We start from the raw sequence: 19,408 nt of genomic DNA on the forward strand, positions 1-19,408 counted from the left end.
ACGACCTTTACTATTTTCATCACTATTGCGACCAGTTGCAATTTTTTTAAAAACGACGAAACACGTCACCGAGAAAACTAATTGCGCTAGCTTCTAAAAAAAACTCAAGTTGTTTGGACCAATTTTAAAAAAGTTATGCGATTTTACAGAGTGTCAACTTACTTTCCGATGCCACTGTATGTATAATACCGCGAGATTTAATTCGAAACAAAATTTAATTTACCTATATAACAGAAGTAGGTTTGAAAGTTTGGTGACCATTTTAAAGCACATGACGCTCTAATTACTTTGAGCAGTGTACATATTTGCGTCATGTTTCCATCGGTCGTATCATGTTTTAGCGTGAATTGTATTAAAAAATAGAAAATGTCGCGCAGATATGAAAATAATGGTTGAAAACAGTACGATTGTTGCAGATTTGAAAAGGGAGGCCACGATATGTCACATGCTGAAGCACCCCCACATTGTAGAGTTGCTTGAAACTTACAGCTCGGAGGGAATGTTATACATGGTATTCGAATAGTAAGTATAGTTATTAAATCGTACTATTTTGCTATATAAAAGCTTATATTTCACGTGGAATTCAACGCGGACCTTGAAGATCGTGTGCAAGTTTCTCTTAGCTTGAATTTGCAGTGTATTACTTATTTGCTAGCAGGAATGTATGCTCGTTTTTACAAGACTCTCGTATTTTAAGGAACGCCACCCCATTCAGTAAAACGTTTGTTCGGCTTTAACACGATTCAAACGTTGGCTTCATGGGAAGAGGAGTGAAATGCGCTATCACAAGCTTACTAATGTCTTAATTCCATATTTAATTTAATTTTCATGCAATGAAAGGCGTTTAAAAGACGTTTTTCTGCAGCCAGGGGTCGACCGTGGGGTTTTCTTTATGCGCAAAGTAGATCCTTTGAATTTTTGCTTTTATTTCTTGCACTAGCGCAGAGGTGCACGGTAGTCTAAGTTAGAAATACGTTCTCCAGATTTAATTCGTCGTATATTTTATTTGAATTTTCTTAACACCCCAATTTTTAATACACCGTTATCCGAAATTCTGGATTCATCCTTTTGGATTCCATTTACTAACTTGGTCCTCTCATTCCTCAAATTGAGAACATCAATTTTAATATTCCGAAATTTGGACACGTATCTTCTTGCAAATTTTATTTATCTTGTAGCTAAATTGTTCTGATGACAATTGGAAGTTTCCGCGGATAGAATTTCTTTGGAAATCTATCTACAGTGTCTCATAATAAATTGTACCATCGAATAGAACATAACACCACGTGCAAAATTGAATCGAAAGTGCAGCATAAAATATTTCTGCCCCAATTTTGATTTTAACCCTTCGTTGACGCACCTGTTTCTTCGATCAACTTTCACATACCTGGGTGGCTCACACCGAGAGCAATTTTTGAACGACTGCCGTTCTCATCTATAGAATCCAATCCATATTCCAACAGTCTTTTTATTGAAATTTTATCACAGTTTTTGTAAAAAAAATCTAAATTACCATATGTCGAGAAAAAACGAAGAAAACCTTCAAACAATTGTAACTCTTACAACTTTCAATATTAGAAGCTGAAAATCCACAGAGTCGTTGTTCAGATATAATATTTTGAGAGAAAAAATAGTTTGTAAGTACGCTTTGGAAAAAAGCTATTTATTTTGCATATAGAAAGTACGGAGCGTCAAAATCAGCTGGGGGTGGTTCGCACCCAGAGTGTCAACGAAGGGTTAAGAAAATGAATTCTAAAAATCTATCTAATACACTCGTCTTTCGACTTCACAAATGCCTGCAGAGGCAATTGCTTTCGTTTGTATAGAATGCTCGTTTCTGACACATTTAACTACCTTCCTTAATTTTTCCAGAAACTTGTTCCAGGCTTTTAATTCATTTCTGCGCGTAAATTCACCTCCGTCTAGATTTTATTACCCATTCCGGACCACGTCGTATAATTTTTCTATCATCGCCGTGTAAAGCAGTCTGTTTTTTCGTCAGCAGTTGTTATAATTGGATGCCTGGTGTCTGCGAAGTAATCTGCGGCTGAGCATGAATCATTTAAAGCAAGTCTCGACGGACACGAATTTAGAGGCATCCAGAGCTTATAAACGATCACATTCGATAGTTTTAACGTTTTGAAACCGCTGTAATTCCACCGAATTCGCTTGAACGTTTTATACCTACGCTCCGTCCCGTGTACTTGTGCAAATATTTTTCTCGACGAAAGATAATTGTATAATGCGGCTGTTACACGGTTCCAGATACATCCACGTGCTGGAGAGAAATTTCACGTCACTATGAATCGACCTAATTAGCATTGAAACCATTACAAACACTCCATAGAACGTTTCCAAGCAGCGAATCGTGTTGCGATTGTTAACGTAATCAGCTCTGCTAGCGCCGTGGTTCATTACTTGATCATCGACACGGTTCGTTTGTTTGTGCCTGCCATATTTATTTCTCGCATAACCAACCCCCGTGCGTTCTGTCGTCACTGTAACGCGTAAATTGGATAAACAGAAAATAATAGTCGTACTTGCAGACAGGACCTTGCAACTAGAACAGCTTACATCGCTTTTTTTGTGGAAAGAAGGGCAATAAAAAGTAATAAAAGTGACAGTTTCGAAATAGTCTCATTAAAAATTGTCTAACTTTTTGCGTAAATGCCCCTGTGGAGTTGAAGAATATGCAGTTTTATTATTTCTCTTCAGTGGAGCATACTACATTCTCATGTTGTTTTTAATAAGTTATGTTTATTGGTATCCTCTACTCATACGCACCATTATCATTTTTTATAGAAAAGTACTATTTAGTACAGTCGAACGGAAATGAGATGAACTTGCTAAAGAAATATTCTATCACAGAAATGTAGGTACTAGTTATTTGGCAGTTCAAAGCAGAGCATTGAAATAAAAATTATTTAAATAACGAATCAAATAAAAGTTACTTTAACTTTAGACTATTTTACAAATAAAGTTAATTTTTTTATTCGTCGAGGGTTTCAACTTCAGGGTGGAAAATTTTTTCAACTTTAACTATGTTCGACGTCAAATATTTTTCCGGCGCGCGTTCCAACCAACCTGGGTCAACTTAATCGACACATAATGAATAATTTTTCAATTTTTATTCGTTATTCGAAATTTTATTTAAATAAAAATTCTGCCCATCTCTGGTTCAAAGTATTTTCCACGTGATTCAATTTTCGAAGCCTCTTTGTATCTTCATCAATGTACATAGGTCTTTTTGTCATTTGCAAATCCATTCTCGATTACTTTAAATCACTTCGTCATCATTCCGCCAGCGCAGACTTTCCAATTCTGCCCTCAGCTTAGCAAAAAGATGATTATCATTTGGCGTCCCACTGTGTTGCAGTTTCCGTGTGTCTTCCATGGTTCTTTTGGTTGCTTCGCGTGTAGTATTGTTCCGACGGAAACAATCGGTCCCCTGGTCGTCCTTTGTTTTGTTTTCTTCACCTCATTTGGCAACAACGCTGCATAGCAATCAGTATTGATTGTTACGCCTTCCTGGTGAAAAAGGTTTGGTCCTCATTGACGTCAGTAAACTTGAATGACGTCATTCTTTGGCTGCATTTCAAAGCCAGTGGTGGACCTTGGTTCCTGAAAGCTTGACAAAATTCTCTGCTTCGTCTCATTGCACCAACACCTGCGCAGCTTCTTCTGAGCAATTTTAAGAAACGAAACACACTAACTTCCTGATGATGATCCAATCAGTGTTTAAAAAATATCCACATATTATTCACACTGATTTTCAAGCACTAGGCAATATGTTACATTCTAATTCGCCAATTTTCTTTGGTAAGATGGAAAACAGTTCGACGTAAAAATAAAAATGATAGTCTGCCATAGCTTCCTCTGTTTTCAAATAATTAGTTGTGAACACTTAAAGTATTTTGTTTATATTTAAAAGATTTTGCCTTAAGCTGAAGGGATCGTAAATTAAACAATTTGATGGAAATGTTTGTTCCATCAGTCAGGCGCCACTGCGTGCGGCTGAAAATGTGTTTTATTATACAGTTCATTCGAATACATGCACGTCACAAGTGTGACACGACATAATCAACGTGCTGTTTCGAATAGAATCGTAAATTGTTATGCTTTGTAAATCGTATGTTAATATCGCGCTTCTGTTTCAGTATGGATGGTTCTGATTTATGCTTCGAGGTTGTTCGAAGAGCAACTGCTGGATTTGTGTATAGCGAAGCGGTTGCAAGGTAAGAAAATCTATGCATCGCGGGCACAAAATCAATTCCATGATCAGAAATCTTTCTTTAATCTAAACAAATCTAGCTTGGCGCAAAGTATTTGAAACAGGATTATTAACCCTTCGTGGTCACAAGTTCTTATAATCACAAGTTCGTCACACGGGGTTCACTGAACCCCGGCGTCATTTTTTGAGTTACCATTTTCGTATTTTTGAATCTTTTAACTTTTCAGTAATAATTGTACGTTCGTAATACTTATACAATCATTTTCTAATAGTCTTCTTCTAGAAATGTAAATTTTGACGTGATAAAATTTGCAGTTGAAAATGAGCGATTTTCCACGGTTGTGGGGAAAAAGCGATTTTTTAATCTTCTTTTATTTTTTTTTCTTGCGATAAATCCCCCTTGAAAGTCGTAAAGACACGAAATTTTAACTCGAAAATTATTTCTGGGGTACAATACACCCCGTGTGACCACGAAGGGTTAAAATAACGAATTGTCTTATTTGATCAAATATTATTTTTCAAATAAACAATCCTACTGTTCGTAGCACATATTTAGTACACATTTTTACCTCATTTTCTCCTGTCACATGTAGTTCACTCTCGAATCATAGAAAATTCTGGCGTCTTGCCACAACTTAATGACAAAATGATTATTTCTGAAAATTCTAATACAAATCCTTACCTTCATTGATTTAGCATAGACGAATGCAAGGAAATAATTTTTGCGCGCGATGTGGCAAGATTCTATGATAAACGTAAAATTAATTTCCCACCGTAATTGAGGTCTTTATTTTTGACAACGGGCCACAGAACATCCGGGTCCCATTTTCTGTTGATAAACGCAAAGCTCCTTGGACAGTTGGTTCTGCTGCGTTATGTTTTCGAGAGCAAGTGGCATTTGCTCGTGTAAATTCTGGCCTCCTGTTTACAAATCTGTCCCTGTTGAATAGCAGTAAATTAGTCGGCCGCTATGATGGACAATGTAGGCACACGTCAGGGCCAAAACTGTCCATGAAATGCTCTGTTCTCTTCGTGGTCATTTGTAAGTTCATATCGCTGCTCGCGGCTATTACATCGAACGTCTGCAGCGAGCAGGCTAAGGGCAAATGAACCGCTTTATACTTGCCCCTTAAAAATCAGCAGATAATACGAACCATTTAACTGCACCCCATTAGATAACGCGAAAGGAAGAAAATGCGATATTAACGTCAACTGTCCTCCTTTGAGTCTATTCGAGGTGAAATTATTTTTGCACCCTTGTAGAACTAAACTTTTGCGGTATTCAGGAGGAGTATCGAAAATTGTCACGAAAGTTTCTTTAATTTTGTAGCTACGAGTAAACGAAAGTTAGGATTCAATAGACTGGAAGGGTATACAGTAATTATCGAAGATGTTCCGAAATATTGGATACGGAGGGGAGGAAAGCACCTCGTCCAATATTATACTTCCCTCCAGTTATCGATGATGCGGTTTTTCTTTCGTTATTTAATAAAGTCGTGTTCCGATCCATCACATATAAATGTGATGGTACTCATTTGGATACTTATTTTCCAAGTAGTACACCCTTTGAGAGTTTCGGAATGATTCGAATGAACGAATACGATATTTCTTGCAACCTGTAGTAGTAGCTCAATTGGAACTGTTTACTGATTAAATAATAAGCCTGTTCTAGTCTATTATCCTTACATTTCTGCTGGACCAAAATAAAGAATCAGTATAATGTCCCGAAAATTTTGGTCATTTTCAAATGTCTGTATGACCGCGAAAAATATTTTTAAGAAAATGTTAACGCTTGAAGTTTCTAGTTTTTGAATCAAGGACTCAAATTTTTCTTATGGTGCTGTTTTATCAAGATGAAGCGCAGAAAACGAAGTTTCAGAAATTTTTGTTTAACAATAAATTTTTGTCGAATACAAAAATACAAACAAACCAAAGGAAAAACTAAATTAAATAGAACTGTCCGCTCTACAAGAGTTCTCCATGGGATGTACCTGAAAATAATTTTTTTGGCCCGTATATACGTTCAAATTAGACAAAAATTTCTTAAACTTCGTTTTCTGTGCTTTATATTGATAAAACATAAAGAATGAAAAAAGATGATTTCTTGATTCAAAAACTAGAAACTTCAAGCGTCAAAATGTTTTTTTTTTTAAATACTTTTTTTCACGGAGATACAGCCATTAGAATATGACCAAAAATTTCGAGAAATTACAGTGATCCTTTAAATTTGTCCAGTAATACAAACATTATAGGGTGCGCAATTAGTTCAACTCCATTTATTACTACACCGTTAGGGGTCATCCTTAAATTACGTAAGGCTTTTTGAGGGTGGTGGGGGGGTCGTGAATTTCTTACGTATTCTTACAAGGGGGGTGGGGGAGTCAGATAGCATCTAACGTAATATTTTTAAACCTAATTTTCAATAAATACAAATTCTATCATTAATGTTCCAGAAAAGTAGTTTTACCTTAAATCTCTCGAAACCGAGTTAAATGAATTATACAAACCTTTAAAAGAATTTTAATAACTGAAAAAATTCAATGTAACAAATACCACGTAAAAAGGGGGTTGCAATATCAAATCCTACGAATTCTTACACTGGGTGAGGGAGGGGGTAAGAAATCGTCAGCATTACCCTTACGTAATTTAAGGACGGCCCAATACAAGAAAACCCAGTAGTCACTTCAGCTCTAACTCGATCACTCAGACATTCCTGAAAAAACTCTCAGCTAACAATCAATACTACACATTCCCTACGATACAGACTTTTATCGACGCCACGCGGAAGCGCGAAACAAATAGCAGGACTTATAAAATGAGAAATGCGAGAGCCATTGCTGTTATTGTGTCTAGGGGCGGGCCGCCGGAATTTGAATGCGACCCCGAGTTTCCATCGCGCGTTATGTCGCAATAAGAACTGGGGATATTCTTCCTCCACGTTCAGAGAACAAGGCGCGTTCATTTTTCACCATCCCCATCCCCCTCCCCTTTAGCAGCACGGTGTAACGTTGCCTCTCGTTTTCCAGCCATTACATGCGACAGATCCTGGAGGCGTTGCGCTACTGCCACGAGAACGACATAATTCATCGTGATCTAAAGCCGCAGTGCGCCCTCCTGGCGGGCAAGGAGAATTCTGCACCGGTGAAGCTACGCGGCTTCAGCGTCGCCGTGCAACTTCAGTCGTCGCAGGCAAACGGCGTCGGTACGTTCAAAACATCTATTCTTCCATTCGTTCACTCTGCGTGTGTAACCGTCTTCGAGAACGTACTCTTTGCTACGCGTTCCCTACGAAACACCATACGGCGTTAGCTCTCTTCGATACCCTCCTCAGGCCTGTTTCCACCTGGTCCCTCCCTACCCTGGCAGCGCGCGTGCCAGCCATTAAGCTGAGGTCTGCGAGGCTCCCGCTATTTGGGTTCTTGCAGCTAGTAACCGGCTGAGTACACTGTACCAAGTATGTGAGTTGGGAGTAGCTTCTGTTTGGAACAGTGTTCGCACGTTGCAAGTGTATTCAAGTTGCCGGGAGTTCGGGGAAGTATGAGTGGAGTCTATCGGTCACTATTTGTGATCTGTACTTTTGTAACAGCATGGATAAATAGTTGTGATGTTTGGGATAGATGAGACCCAGGAGATACGCGGTAGTATTAGCGCGTCCTCCGATGCTTGATGGAGCTACTCGCAATGCAAGAGAATCGTTGACATACTTTTCCAAAACCGTGGCGGCTGAATACTTGACTATTATTAGCGGTGAGGTATTCTATGGCAAATGGCACAAAATTAGGCAGAGCAATTAAGAATTTTTTTTCTCAAATTCGCAGCAGTTATTAGTTGCCTCCGAAGAAATTAGGTCGCGTTGAGTTTCGTCGGTTTAGAATCGCTTGAGGTATGTTGAATCTTAATGTTTCGAAGCATTGAGGAAAATTATTCGACGAGTTACCATTGTGTCTCTAATTCACGCACTTGTCCTTCGGGATGATATATTTTGTTTAGAAACGTTTGGAGCTGAATGAGGATTCTTATGCGTAGGTACATTATGCTGTTGGAGCACTTAAAAGTACTGTAGAATTTGAAGAAGTTAAAGTGCACTGAAGCGGCGTCTCAAATTTCCTCTGTATATTTCAGTACCTATAATGCATCGCGCGTTATACACGTGAGAACACGTCACGCAAGAATGAACCAAGTCATAACGATTTCAAGTGACCAAGTAATTGATATTCACTGTTCAGAGAATAGTTGAATTTTAGGTGCTCTTCACCTGCAAAAAGGTTGGGCTTAATAAGTTATTGTACAATTTTAGATAGCCTTATGCTGCAGCCATTTGGCTGTTTGCAGTCCGCGTGTCGCTGCGAATACTCTTTGTTTTCTTAAATTTGTCAAAGTCTAGCTTTTGGAAGTATATGCTTCGCAGAAGAAACTTGAACCAATCAGCTGCTATCTTTTCGAGTCGATTTATGGTTAGAAACAGCGCCAAATCGGGAATCGAAAATGTAACTTGGAGTAACTTGTTGTAGATACCATCTACTGTCCATAATTGGAAAAGACATTCTTTCAGCCTTAAACTGATTCTGAACAAAAGGTATTATCTTTAAGTACACAGGTCGTAAATATTAGTGGGGGGATGGCGGTTCGTTAGCCCATTTTACTCGTTTATCAAAACTTTCGGATTTGGTACCTTCCAAGCTGCACTGTTCGAACTAAGAAGCCGAAACTTGGCACACATTATATTTTCCGGAATGTCAAATGCTGACTACCTGTTTAAAAGAAACTATTGCAATAGTCCTCGTAACAGTAGTATAACCGAACTCTAATCCGAAGAATACGACCGCACCAAAAACAGTTTTTAAATATTCTTTCGAAATCTTTATTTTCTATCACATTCAACAGGCGAAACAAAATGTAAACCGTTCCCTACACCAGCTTCTAAATATTTCAAATATCACTTTGAAAGCTTCGTAATGATAAAAATACTAGGTTCGATAGGAATCATTAGGACCTTTTGCAAAGCTCAATTTTATCTCACAAGCGAATATTTAATAGGAAATTATTATAGCCAGTGACGTAACAGCTTCAGCTCGTTCAATTGAGGTATTTCGTAAATATTTGTAAAGCTGCAGTTTCCTTCCCCGAAGATCTCAGCGAGGTAGCTAGCAATCAGACCAGTTACGTGTGTGCCTGAATAGTGCACTGCAATAATTGAAATGGTTGTGTTGAGATATTTGCAAAGCGTAAATGGCAATAAATTAACTCCTTGCAGTGGAAACAAATAAACTCATTTATCTGGAGGAGGGCAGTAGAGTTGGAAAGTTATCGATTCTCTACCGCTTCTAACGTTTCTCACTGGTATTTGGAAGAGAGCTAACATCGTTGGGATTCAATATGGCGAAATGGTCGCCATCAGTTAAGGTTATTTAATTTTACGATAAATCGTATCAACACTGAGACACATGTACACTCGTGTCCCTTACAAACGTTGAAGAGGCAGCATTCGATACTGATTCTCACAATTTCGATTGAGAAGCTATTTAGCAACTAGTAAGTACTTGAATTACAGTGGGAATCGCGGTATTGCTTTTCGGGGACAATTTTGGAAATTGATATTAAACGCAGGTACATCATGGGTTGCATCAATTTATGAATGTAACTTATACATACTAATAAACCACTGCAACTTTCTTTACGAAATAATATTTCAATGTTTTAATACTTTTTGCGTCATAATGCTTCGGAGAATAAATTTAGATGTTAGAATGAGAAAGATGTGTGTTCGTACATTTTATAAATTAACACATACACCAACTATTGCTTTTATTGAACTGATTAGGTAGTAAAAGAAGAGAATATACGCTGCAATGATTTTTCTTTACTTTTTATAATTCGAAAAATAACATTTGTGTGCACAACATTTTTTTTGGCTTACAAGGGAAGATCCCGAACCCGGAAATTCAAAAAATTCTGAAACTTTGTTAATATGCAGGGGATTTCCTCCTGATTACAACGCAATTTTTGTTTGCTGCCCAAATTCACTCGAAGGGGGTGAAATTAACCCCTGAAAATTCGGCTATTTTCCGATTGTGTGTTATAACTCGCGAACTGTAAGAGATAGAAAAAAAGTTTCCAAACAAAAGTTACTTCTTTTAATGAGATCTATCATTTGGTAAAAAATTATTTTACAGTTCACAAGTTATAACACAAAATCGGAAAATAGCCGGATTTTCAGGGGTAAATATTACACCTCCTTAGAGTGAATTTGGGCAGCAAACAAAAATTGCGTTGTAATCAGGAGGAAATTCCCTACATATTTACAAAGTTTCAGAATTTTTTGAATTTCCGGGTTCGAGATGTTCCCTTGTTAGTCATCTAGATTTGTCTCCTATACTATTACTAATATTTCTTAATATTCCTTAATATTTCTATCATTAATATTCAACTTCTTTTACTGTTGTCATCACGGAATAGTATAAACCTCGAGGTTTCCAGAAAAAAGTTATTTTAACCAGACGTTAATACGCTTACAAAATACAAATTGCCCAGAGTAAGAATATTTCGCAATCACAACACTAAGAACCGCAGTGTTCCCAACACCTGCCAGTGTATTCGGTGAAAACTTATACTAGTCCCCAGAGAAAACCAAATACTAGAGACTAATAATCCCGAAAGTCTCCATTACGTTCTCCTACGAGGATCCATTTCGACGTCTCCGTGAGCTACCGGCGCTCCTGTAAATCATAATTTCCCGCGAACGGTCCAAATGATATTTACATAAGCTCAGCCTACTATCCAGTCGACGAAATTTTGACGAACGCTAAAAGGGGCTGCGTTGTCAGCGGGCGAATCTATTATTTACGAGAACGACCTTAACGAATGTCGTTGAGCTGCTGCGACCTCCTTTTCGCAGACAGCGTTGTAGGAGCGGCTTTAAAAGATTCAGCGGCAAGGAGATGAGCTTACCCCGTGGGTTAGGACATTCTTGCCGCCGGCAGAGTGACATATTTGTAGACAAAGCTAATTAACGTCTCTGGAAATGAAAAGCGCCACTTAATCCCCTGGAGGGGCGATTCTTTGGTAATGAATCGCGGCGATAGGGAAGGACGCCCTCGGCCTGGCCGGGCATGCCGAAGCGTTCGCTCGGTGAGGGGCAAGTTGCGCTAGTTGAAGATTGAATGCTGCCTCTTCGTCGAGTGCATCGACGGTACATGGTCTCTGTTGCTCTCTCTCTCTCTCTGTTGCGAGCGGGACGGCGTGTACTTGAATGGACAGTATTCGTCAAGAGTACCTTTAAAGACACACGGTGTTTTCGTATCGTCTCTTTACTGAATGCCCTATTCTTCACTATTGGCTGGCTTGGTCGATGATTGGCAGACGTATTCGAAATTTCTCGGTGTTCAGTGTGCAGAATGCAACGGCTTTTATCGGTCCTTTCACTTCTCAAACGTATCTCCACGTCACTCACCGTAATGGATTATTATCGTTGGTGGACGTTACTTATCGTTTTCTGTTGCTTCGGTATCGCATGGTTTCGGTATCCACGGTAAGTAGAGGTCGCTCTTGATTGGGGGCGAAGAGCGGAGTAATCTGTCGCAATTCCGTTTAAGCTGGGCCATTCACAGTGGCTGGATAAGGGCCATTCTCGCGCGGGATACTTTCGCGGGCCGTCACTGGTGTCGCCACGGGTTTTCGCTATTCCTCGTTACACCCTTCCTTCCACGATCACCGCCGGGGAACAAATTTCACGCGACACTCGATCGTATCGCCGTTAAGAGCCGTTGATAAAATGCACTTTGTTATATCAATTGATCTATCTTGTTCGGCGCTCGCGAGTGAAATGCTCGGATCTCTATTCATGGCCCGTGGCTCGCATAAAATCGATAAATCGTTCAGTCTCAACAGTCACCGGTGCGAAACTATTTTCATGCGGACGGCAATTTCGCGTTGAAGAGTGATCAGAACACGGGGACAGATCGCACGATGTACTCTTCGTGCAAGATGTGCAGTATTGATCCAGTTGTTTGCGAAGGAATGTTACGCGGAATCTAAATGTGTGCAGCGTATCTCGCGACGAATCAGAGTTGGGCGCGATTTTATTCGAACATCGAATGATGAATTGGATTTTAACCGAATAAGGATTTGTCATAGTACGATAGGCGGGCTAATGTAGTGGGTGTATTTACGAGTTAGTTGTCCTTGGTTTGCTGATATTTGATATTGTCATACGCGTTTGATACGGCAGTGGTATCGATTGTCGAAACAGACAGACGAGAAATAAATGAATGCCAGGTATTGCTTTCACGAATTATTAGGCTGCTGCAGGGTTACCTGTTACCAAAACCAAGTACCGTTTAGTGGTTAAAAATGTGTCGAATAATGAAACATTCAGGGGTATTAATTAGATGCGATGAAAGGTTGGTCAGTTTTTTATTTGAGGTACTGTTCGGAAGCTGAACAATTCTCTTAATTAACTTTACCTAGCATGTCTTACCCAGACGTTTATTATGCTCGTTAGTAACACAGAGCAAGCAATGAAAAAGTATTCGGGCAACCTAGGGAAAGAAAATAGTGCAAATGAGAAATAAGTTCAGACAAATATCTACTTGTTCCGAGCACAATGCAAGGGAATTATTATTGCTACTATTACTACCAGAAAACGTTTAAATTTTCGACAAAATTTTGGATAAATATTTTAAACTATCGGGGCAGTTGCCTAAATAGTCACTAGTACATTCAGTATCAATTTGGAAAAAGGATTGGCGGCGAAGAGATTCTTTTTTCTTGAGGCCTCAGTGGAAAAACTCTTTATTGCAGCCACAGAGAACATCTTGTCGAAGCACTAAGGCATTAATACAGCTGCAATTTGAAGGAGCAACTTAGTCTTTCAACTTTGGAAATTAATTCGGCATATCTAACGAGAAGAACAGTACAAATATCGAGGGGAAAGCACCCCTGGGAACTAGAACGTGAAACTTCGTATCTTTGAAAATTTCAAAGTCTTGGACTCGTGAATCTCCTAGTGAACTACTTAGCCACGGAGTCGCTTATTTCGTGATTTTCTGGAAAATAATTAGTCCTCGTTCCTGGAATTGAAATTCATAATTTCCACTCTTACTACTTGATCGGCATCCAACTAGCGCGGTTGTTTCGCAAACGAATTTTCATTCGTTTCTTGCAGTTTCAATTTTCACTTAACGAAATTAATCTTTGATATCCTGTTGCGCAGCGTAGACGAGCGTTCTGACCTGTTTCTTGCCCCGAGAATGACTGAAACGCTTCGAAACGAGAGAAAATTCGTTCATTATTCATGTTTTTCTCGACGTTACAAAAGCAAAGGAAACGTATCTGCCCGAGTTAAATGCTCCTTGCATTAAGCTCTCGGTGAAGCGAGACTAACGCGGCTAAGTTTGAAAGATTCTCATGGAACGAAATTAATTGTATCTCGACCCGACTTCGCAGAATCGCAACAAAAATTAAAAGAAACGTCCCCCCTCCCCCGAAAAAGGTGGAATGCGGTAACGACGAAAGTTCGTTCATTTCGCGTCTAAAGGAGTTTGAAGACGTATGAAGCTTTGTAAGAAAATTTCGTTGTGGATATGAAAACAGAGGCGGGGCGGGGGCGAGATTCGTTATTTCGTGACTCGTTTAATTAATGTTTGAAGCGCAACGCAAACGGCGCGAGCCTCCGGAGGCGTCGTGAATTGTTTAAAATGGCAACGGGGGTAAAAGAGCGTCCGTCGGTTGAATACGAATTTTCATAACTTGAAATTTGGTTTGAATGAATACAGAGTGTTACACGACCGAGTATCGGCAGTGTCTGAGCCCAAAGGGGCAGCTCTACTTGAAGGCCGACAGCGAGGGTAAGCCTTACCTAACCTTTAATCATCACTTCCGCCAGGAGCCTTGTATCATCATGCCATATGTGTCACACACACACACACACACACACGTCTCACACACGCACAATCATGAATATCACACACGAACAGACACATCTGTCACGTTTACACCGATTGTATTATGCTACATCTTAACCCGATCCGTGTGCCCCCTCTCACGTTACTGTACACTAGAAGCTGCCACTGCTTGCTTGCTTGCTTTTTCGCGTTCAGATTTCAATTACGAAACGGCTGCGAGCCGCTCATGTCGCGCAAACTGGAGACTTTCAATGGAATCACTCTGGGGCCGTTCCATCAAACCGTTACCAGATACGAATCCAAGTTGAAAGAATGCTCCTCGAGAGCGAGAATAACCTACACTTGAGATTCCTTCGTACTGTTCACACCCTCTACCATTGTTTCGCGTGTTCCCTTCGATACTAATGGCTGTACCGGGTGTTCCGCCGCGCTCCGCGCGAAGAATAGATGAGACACTTGGAATAAGTTTGTTTCCGCGCGAGGTACCGCTCCTTGGATCTGTTTTGGAAATCAATGGAGCGGGCATGCACGTGTAACGACACTTCTATTAACGTCTCTATGCTACTATGTTTGCTGCATCATTCTACATGATGCCAAAAAGTTATTACAATTCGGATTGTATGGGTACAGACTTAAGGGTTACATTTAGCTAGAGGTCCGGAAAAAGCATACAAGTTCAGGAATTTTTTGGGGGAAAATTATAAGTGAAAGTCACGCACAATGTTTTTCTACTAAAAGATACATCTTTTAACTATATTATTATAAATTTTTATGAAATATTATTATTAAGTAAAGGAGATATTGGCTTGGCTGTTGTGAGACGTGTTTTTTTTTAAGCTTTAACTGGTGGACATTTCCTGGGCCAAACGATGCATCTGAAAGCAAAAATTCAAGTAGATTTTAAAAAGAAATAACTTACAGAAGTATATACCTGACGTTCACCGAATTTTAATATTGTATTTTGGTAAAAAGAGCGATCGATTAAAGTTGAAATATTGAATTTCGCGGAAAATTCTTTTCTGTTTTTCAAGAAGGCTCTGCAAGTATTTCCATTATTGCAAAATTGAAAGCAAAATTTAAAGATATGAGAACGTCAGGTACTTCTGAAAGTTATTTATTCTTAAAATCGATTTGAATGTTTGCTTTCAGATGCATCGTTTAGCCTAGGGAATGTCCACTAGCTAATGTTCCTCCTTTATTTAATAATAATATCTCATGGAAATTTAGAATAATATAGTTAAATGGTGTATCTTTTAGTAGAAAAACATTGTGCGTGACTTTCACTTATACTTTTCCCAAAAAAAATTCCTGAACTTGTACGCTTTTTCAGGACCTCTAGATAGATGTAACCCCTCAAGGGGGTACTCTAATGTAACTGCCCGTTTTTCAACCCCATCTTCGGGAATTTATTTAACAGAAAGTATAAGTTTATACTCTCTGGCGTTTCGTCTGCTAATTAAGGTATGTTTGAAGTAATACTTAGAATTTTTTGAGTTTTTTTATCGCATACATACGTAGGTATAATTGGTGGTATAAGCTTCTTTATAAAAATTCTTTTCCGTCGGGCAATGGTGTGGGGACTAAGGTAATAAAGTAAGGTTTATCTTCTTTATTATGGTTGACGTTATGCTTGGACCCACAGACGAGTTTCTATCTTATTAAACATTAATTTCACCGAACGAAAACAGCTGAATTTTTAACAAGAATCGAACATTTTATTCGAAATGCTGGCATTCTGCAATTTATTATTTAAAGGAGGCCTCTGTGGTTCCAACCGTAGCGACAGCCATAATAAAGAACCTTAGTTTTTCCATTTTGGATGACTATAACAGCCTCCACACCATCGCCCATCGGAAAAGAATCTTTTTAGAAAGAGCTTGCGCCATCGACAATATCTATGTATATATGCGATAAAAAAACCTGAAAAAATTCTGTGTCTTACTTCAAGCATACCTTAATATGCGGGCAAAAGACCAGTCAGTATAAGCATATGGTTGTTGTTAAATAAATTCCCGAAGATGGCGTTGAAAAACGAGCAGGTGCAGTAGAACACCCCCTTAACTGGTTAATAGAACTGGTAAAACGAAGCAAAAAGAACCTAGGAGACGTAGGTCCACAAACTAATTGTTTCTCAGATACACAGTGCATGCATACTAGACTGCGATCAAAATCGATTTTCCCAAAAGGGAACCTTCGCACTGAGAAATCCTTTCACTCTTGCACTATTTTAAATACGTCCTTTTAACTCATTTCTCTACGTGTATAGACCAGATATCTCCCGATTGTTCCATCTATTACGGGCTATCCATATTTAGTGTTCCATTTTTGTACCAAGTACGGGCACCATTATTAGTGGTATTAACGTATCGTTGGATTCCATTCCGTATTGATGTGCCATTTGTCTATCCATAAATGGAGTAGCTGTATATTTCAATGTTCTAATTAGTTCACCGTTGTGATCAGGGTGAACAAGGAATATAAGCATACAGGCCTGAAGTAACCTGCTCAAGGTCTCGCGGTACATTTTTAATAACGATCATTCAGTGACAGAATAAAGAGGGTGCAATAAGGTGACCATTCGTCCACAATTTTGTCTCCAATTCTGAATTCAACTTCACTCCCCGATTCTGTGTTTCTTCTCTAAATTTACAGAACAATCAATATGAAACCGAAGCCACGAGTCATGCCCTTAAAATTCCACTAATTTGGCAGAAGTGTAACCTAGTCTAGGTGGAGCAGAGGTGGTCCCTAAAAAAAGAAACGCAATCCTCATGTCCGCGGAAATCCCAAGAAAAAAAATGGTCACCTTAGGGTGCAACAGTATCCAATCTAAAAAAACAACGTTCCAGAGCAAGCCAGAGATAGTAAAGCGAATGATAATAACGACCACAGCGTCTTTACCTTGGACGACAATACGTCGAGGCATCGTTAACCGTGTCAACGAGCTCGTACATCCGATTGTCCGACGGAGGCGCCCTATGCCAAAGAATCATGGCTGAAAATCGGTTACCCATGCTGGCAAAGTGTTCCGGGTCCCCTGAGCCGAGCTAACTCGATATTCTTTTGTTGCCACGGCACAAGCACACAGGTCTTGTCTTACTCTACGAATAACGGCGACGACGATATCGGCTCTTGTCGTTGGCGACGGCAGTCAGTCGCTGCACACTCCGATCGATAACGATCCTGTCTCTCCCAATTTCTCTGTGTTCTTTCGATAGGACTGACCTCCACGAGCTGCAATTTCCCTTTCGAGGACCTGACCGACGCCGAGGATTCGCTAGTCAGCGACACGGAAGACAATATCGGTACTCGTATGCCTGCCACACCCGCATTAGCAACGAGAACCGGGGGTAGACACGAGAGAGAAAACCCCACCGACTCGCCCTTCGATACCGTTTAATATCGTCCCTACGGAATTCGCTTGCGGCACGTGGAAAAAAAGAAAACCGTTAACGTCCACGCTCTATATGCATATAATGTGGGTCACGGTGGAAAAGACTTGGCGACCTTTGCCACACGACTCGTCGCGCGTCGCGGGGCCACCTTCCACCGGCCCCGTGTTTCCTTTTGCCGCGCGGCTATTGAAAAATCGATGGGGACGGGTTGTTTTCGATGCAATGATACGCACATGTCGTTCTACCCCCGTGCCGTTCGATTATGTCTGCTTCAGATGGACACGTAGTGTCTCTGTAGACACTCCACTTGACCTACGTGCGGTAGTTTTGTTCCTGTAAGATCGTTGTGCAGGCTCGCGTAGTGACAGGTATATACACGTTGTGTCGTCGAGCTGGTTATCTTCAAGAATGAGACAGAGAGGCCGGTTCATTTCTGTTCCTTGTTTTCCACCCCCCCGCCCCCCTTTCTCTTCTTTCGCTTTTCTTTCAGCTCGCTCCAGACCCTCGTCCACGTGCATTCCGTTCTGTAGCGTGCGAATGACACCGATTTTGCTTCATCGTTGTAGGGATTCGATGATTGAAGGGTTCATTACGATCTGTCTTCTCGATCAGAAGCTCCAAGCAGCTTTGTCGAGATATCTCTAGCGTCTTGTGCCTTGTCCACGTTAAACGAGAAATGGATCACTAACGACGCAGTTCGGTGAATTTATTCACACGTATTTGAGTATAACATTCTGCGTGTGCAAGGCTCACGCGCCGTGTGTTCCCTGAATCGGAAATAATGAACTGGCCGGTAGAATATTTGTCGAATAACATCGTGATGTTAGCCAGCACCCTCTGTACGTAACAAACCCTTCAAAGATTTTCTGTTTATTTGTTTGTTTGTGGTAAAAGACTGCCCGATTGTTGGGCTTGTTTGTGTCGTCATTGTTCGTAGCGGTAGACTAGCCTGTCTCTGTGTGTCTGCCTCTCTGTGTGTCTCTTTGTGTTTGTCTGTAATTTATTGTTCGTGGTGGATTGTCGTGCATTACAAACAGCGGTGTGTTCAATAAATTTCCGAGAATATTTCGCGCTAAACGAAGATGAACGCGGACAAATAAACGCGACTGCGTGCAGGGTGTTGGTGAAGAAGATTTAAGACATGGAAAGGGCACGGGGTGCTTACTTAAACTGAGTAAGAAATGTTTAGTGGACGTAGGTTGAAATGTTAGAATTGATTTTCGATTTTGATGGTTCAAGTAATTTATATTTCTCTGAACATCACATACACTGTGCAAATAATTTTCCTACTGTAGTAATAATTTTAGACTCTAGAGTGTTGTTATTTATTATTTTCACTCGCACTTCACATCTTCGTATCACAGAATTGCGTAAAAACCTTCGAAATCCTAAAATATTACAGGTTTGTACACGATTGGTATTTTCTACTCGTTGACTCACAAGCTATTAGAAAACCCTTAATTACTAATTCTAAGCACACCTAAAAACAGTGTTTTACTCTGTTCATTCTATTGTCAGTATCACAATATTGTTTAGCGAGTGAAACCCCCTTTCCAAGTCTCAAATCCTTTTTTCACGCACTGTATGTTTTGCGCAAAAATCTATTTCATTGCTGTAATTATCTGAAAGGAGTTTTATGTAGTTGTGTCAAGCGTGCAGGATTTAAAACGTTTCCGTGTCGACAGCAAAGAGTGCCCTATTGTGTAAATATAACAGTGACAATAAAACGATTTTTAATCCCTCTCTCAAGTTATCGTTTCAACGCTTCGCTATTTAAACCTGCAGGCTACCACAAAATCTGATCACCGGTGTTTTATATTTCACGCGAGACAATACGATAAAAAAATAACAGAAGCGACTATTCTAGGTAATAGTAATTA

The 19,408-nt window shown here is 39.8% G+C and overlaps 1 protein-coding gene across 10 annotated transcripts in view; it reads left to right on the forward strand.

The window, feature by feature from the left end:
- The window catches only part of Cask (peripheral plasma membrane protein CASK), a 250,585-nt gene that overhangs the window by 24,129 nt on the left and 207,048 nt on the right, over positions 1-19,408 (forward strand). For 8 of the 10 annotated variants that reach the window (XR_013087042.1, XM_076826255.1, XM_076826260.1 and 5 more), the window contains exons 3-6: positions 417-522; positions 4,158-4,235; positions 7,258-7,433; positions 14,005-14,076. Coding sequence is in view for 9 of the 10 variants with exons in the window: in XM_076826255.1 (XP_076682370.1) it covers positions 417-522; positions 4,158-4,235; positions 7,258-7,433; positions 14,005-14,076 (432 nt within the window). In the remaining variant the exon portion in view is untranslated. The remainder of the gene's footprint in view (positions 1-416; positions 523-4,157; positions 4,236-7,257; positions 7,434-14,004; positions 14,077-19,408) is intronic. The other 2 variants (XM_076826262.1, XM_076826264.1) reach the window with 1 other exon arrangement.

The sequence above is a fragment of the Andrena cerasifolii genome, chromosome 14 (assembly GCF_050908995.1).
Source record: "Andrena cerasifolii isolate SP2316 chromosome 14, iyAndCera1_principal, whole genome shotgun sequence".
In the NCBI taxonomy this organism is placed as follows: domain Eukaryota; kingdom Metazoa; phylum Arthropoda; class Insecta; order Hymenoptera; family Andrenidae; genus Andrena; species Andrena cerasifolii.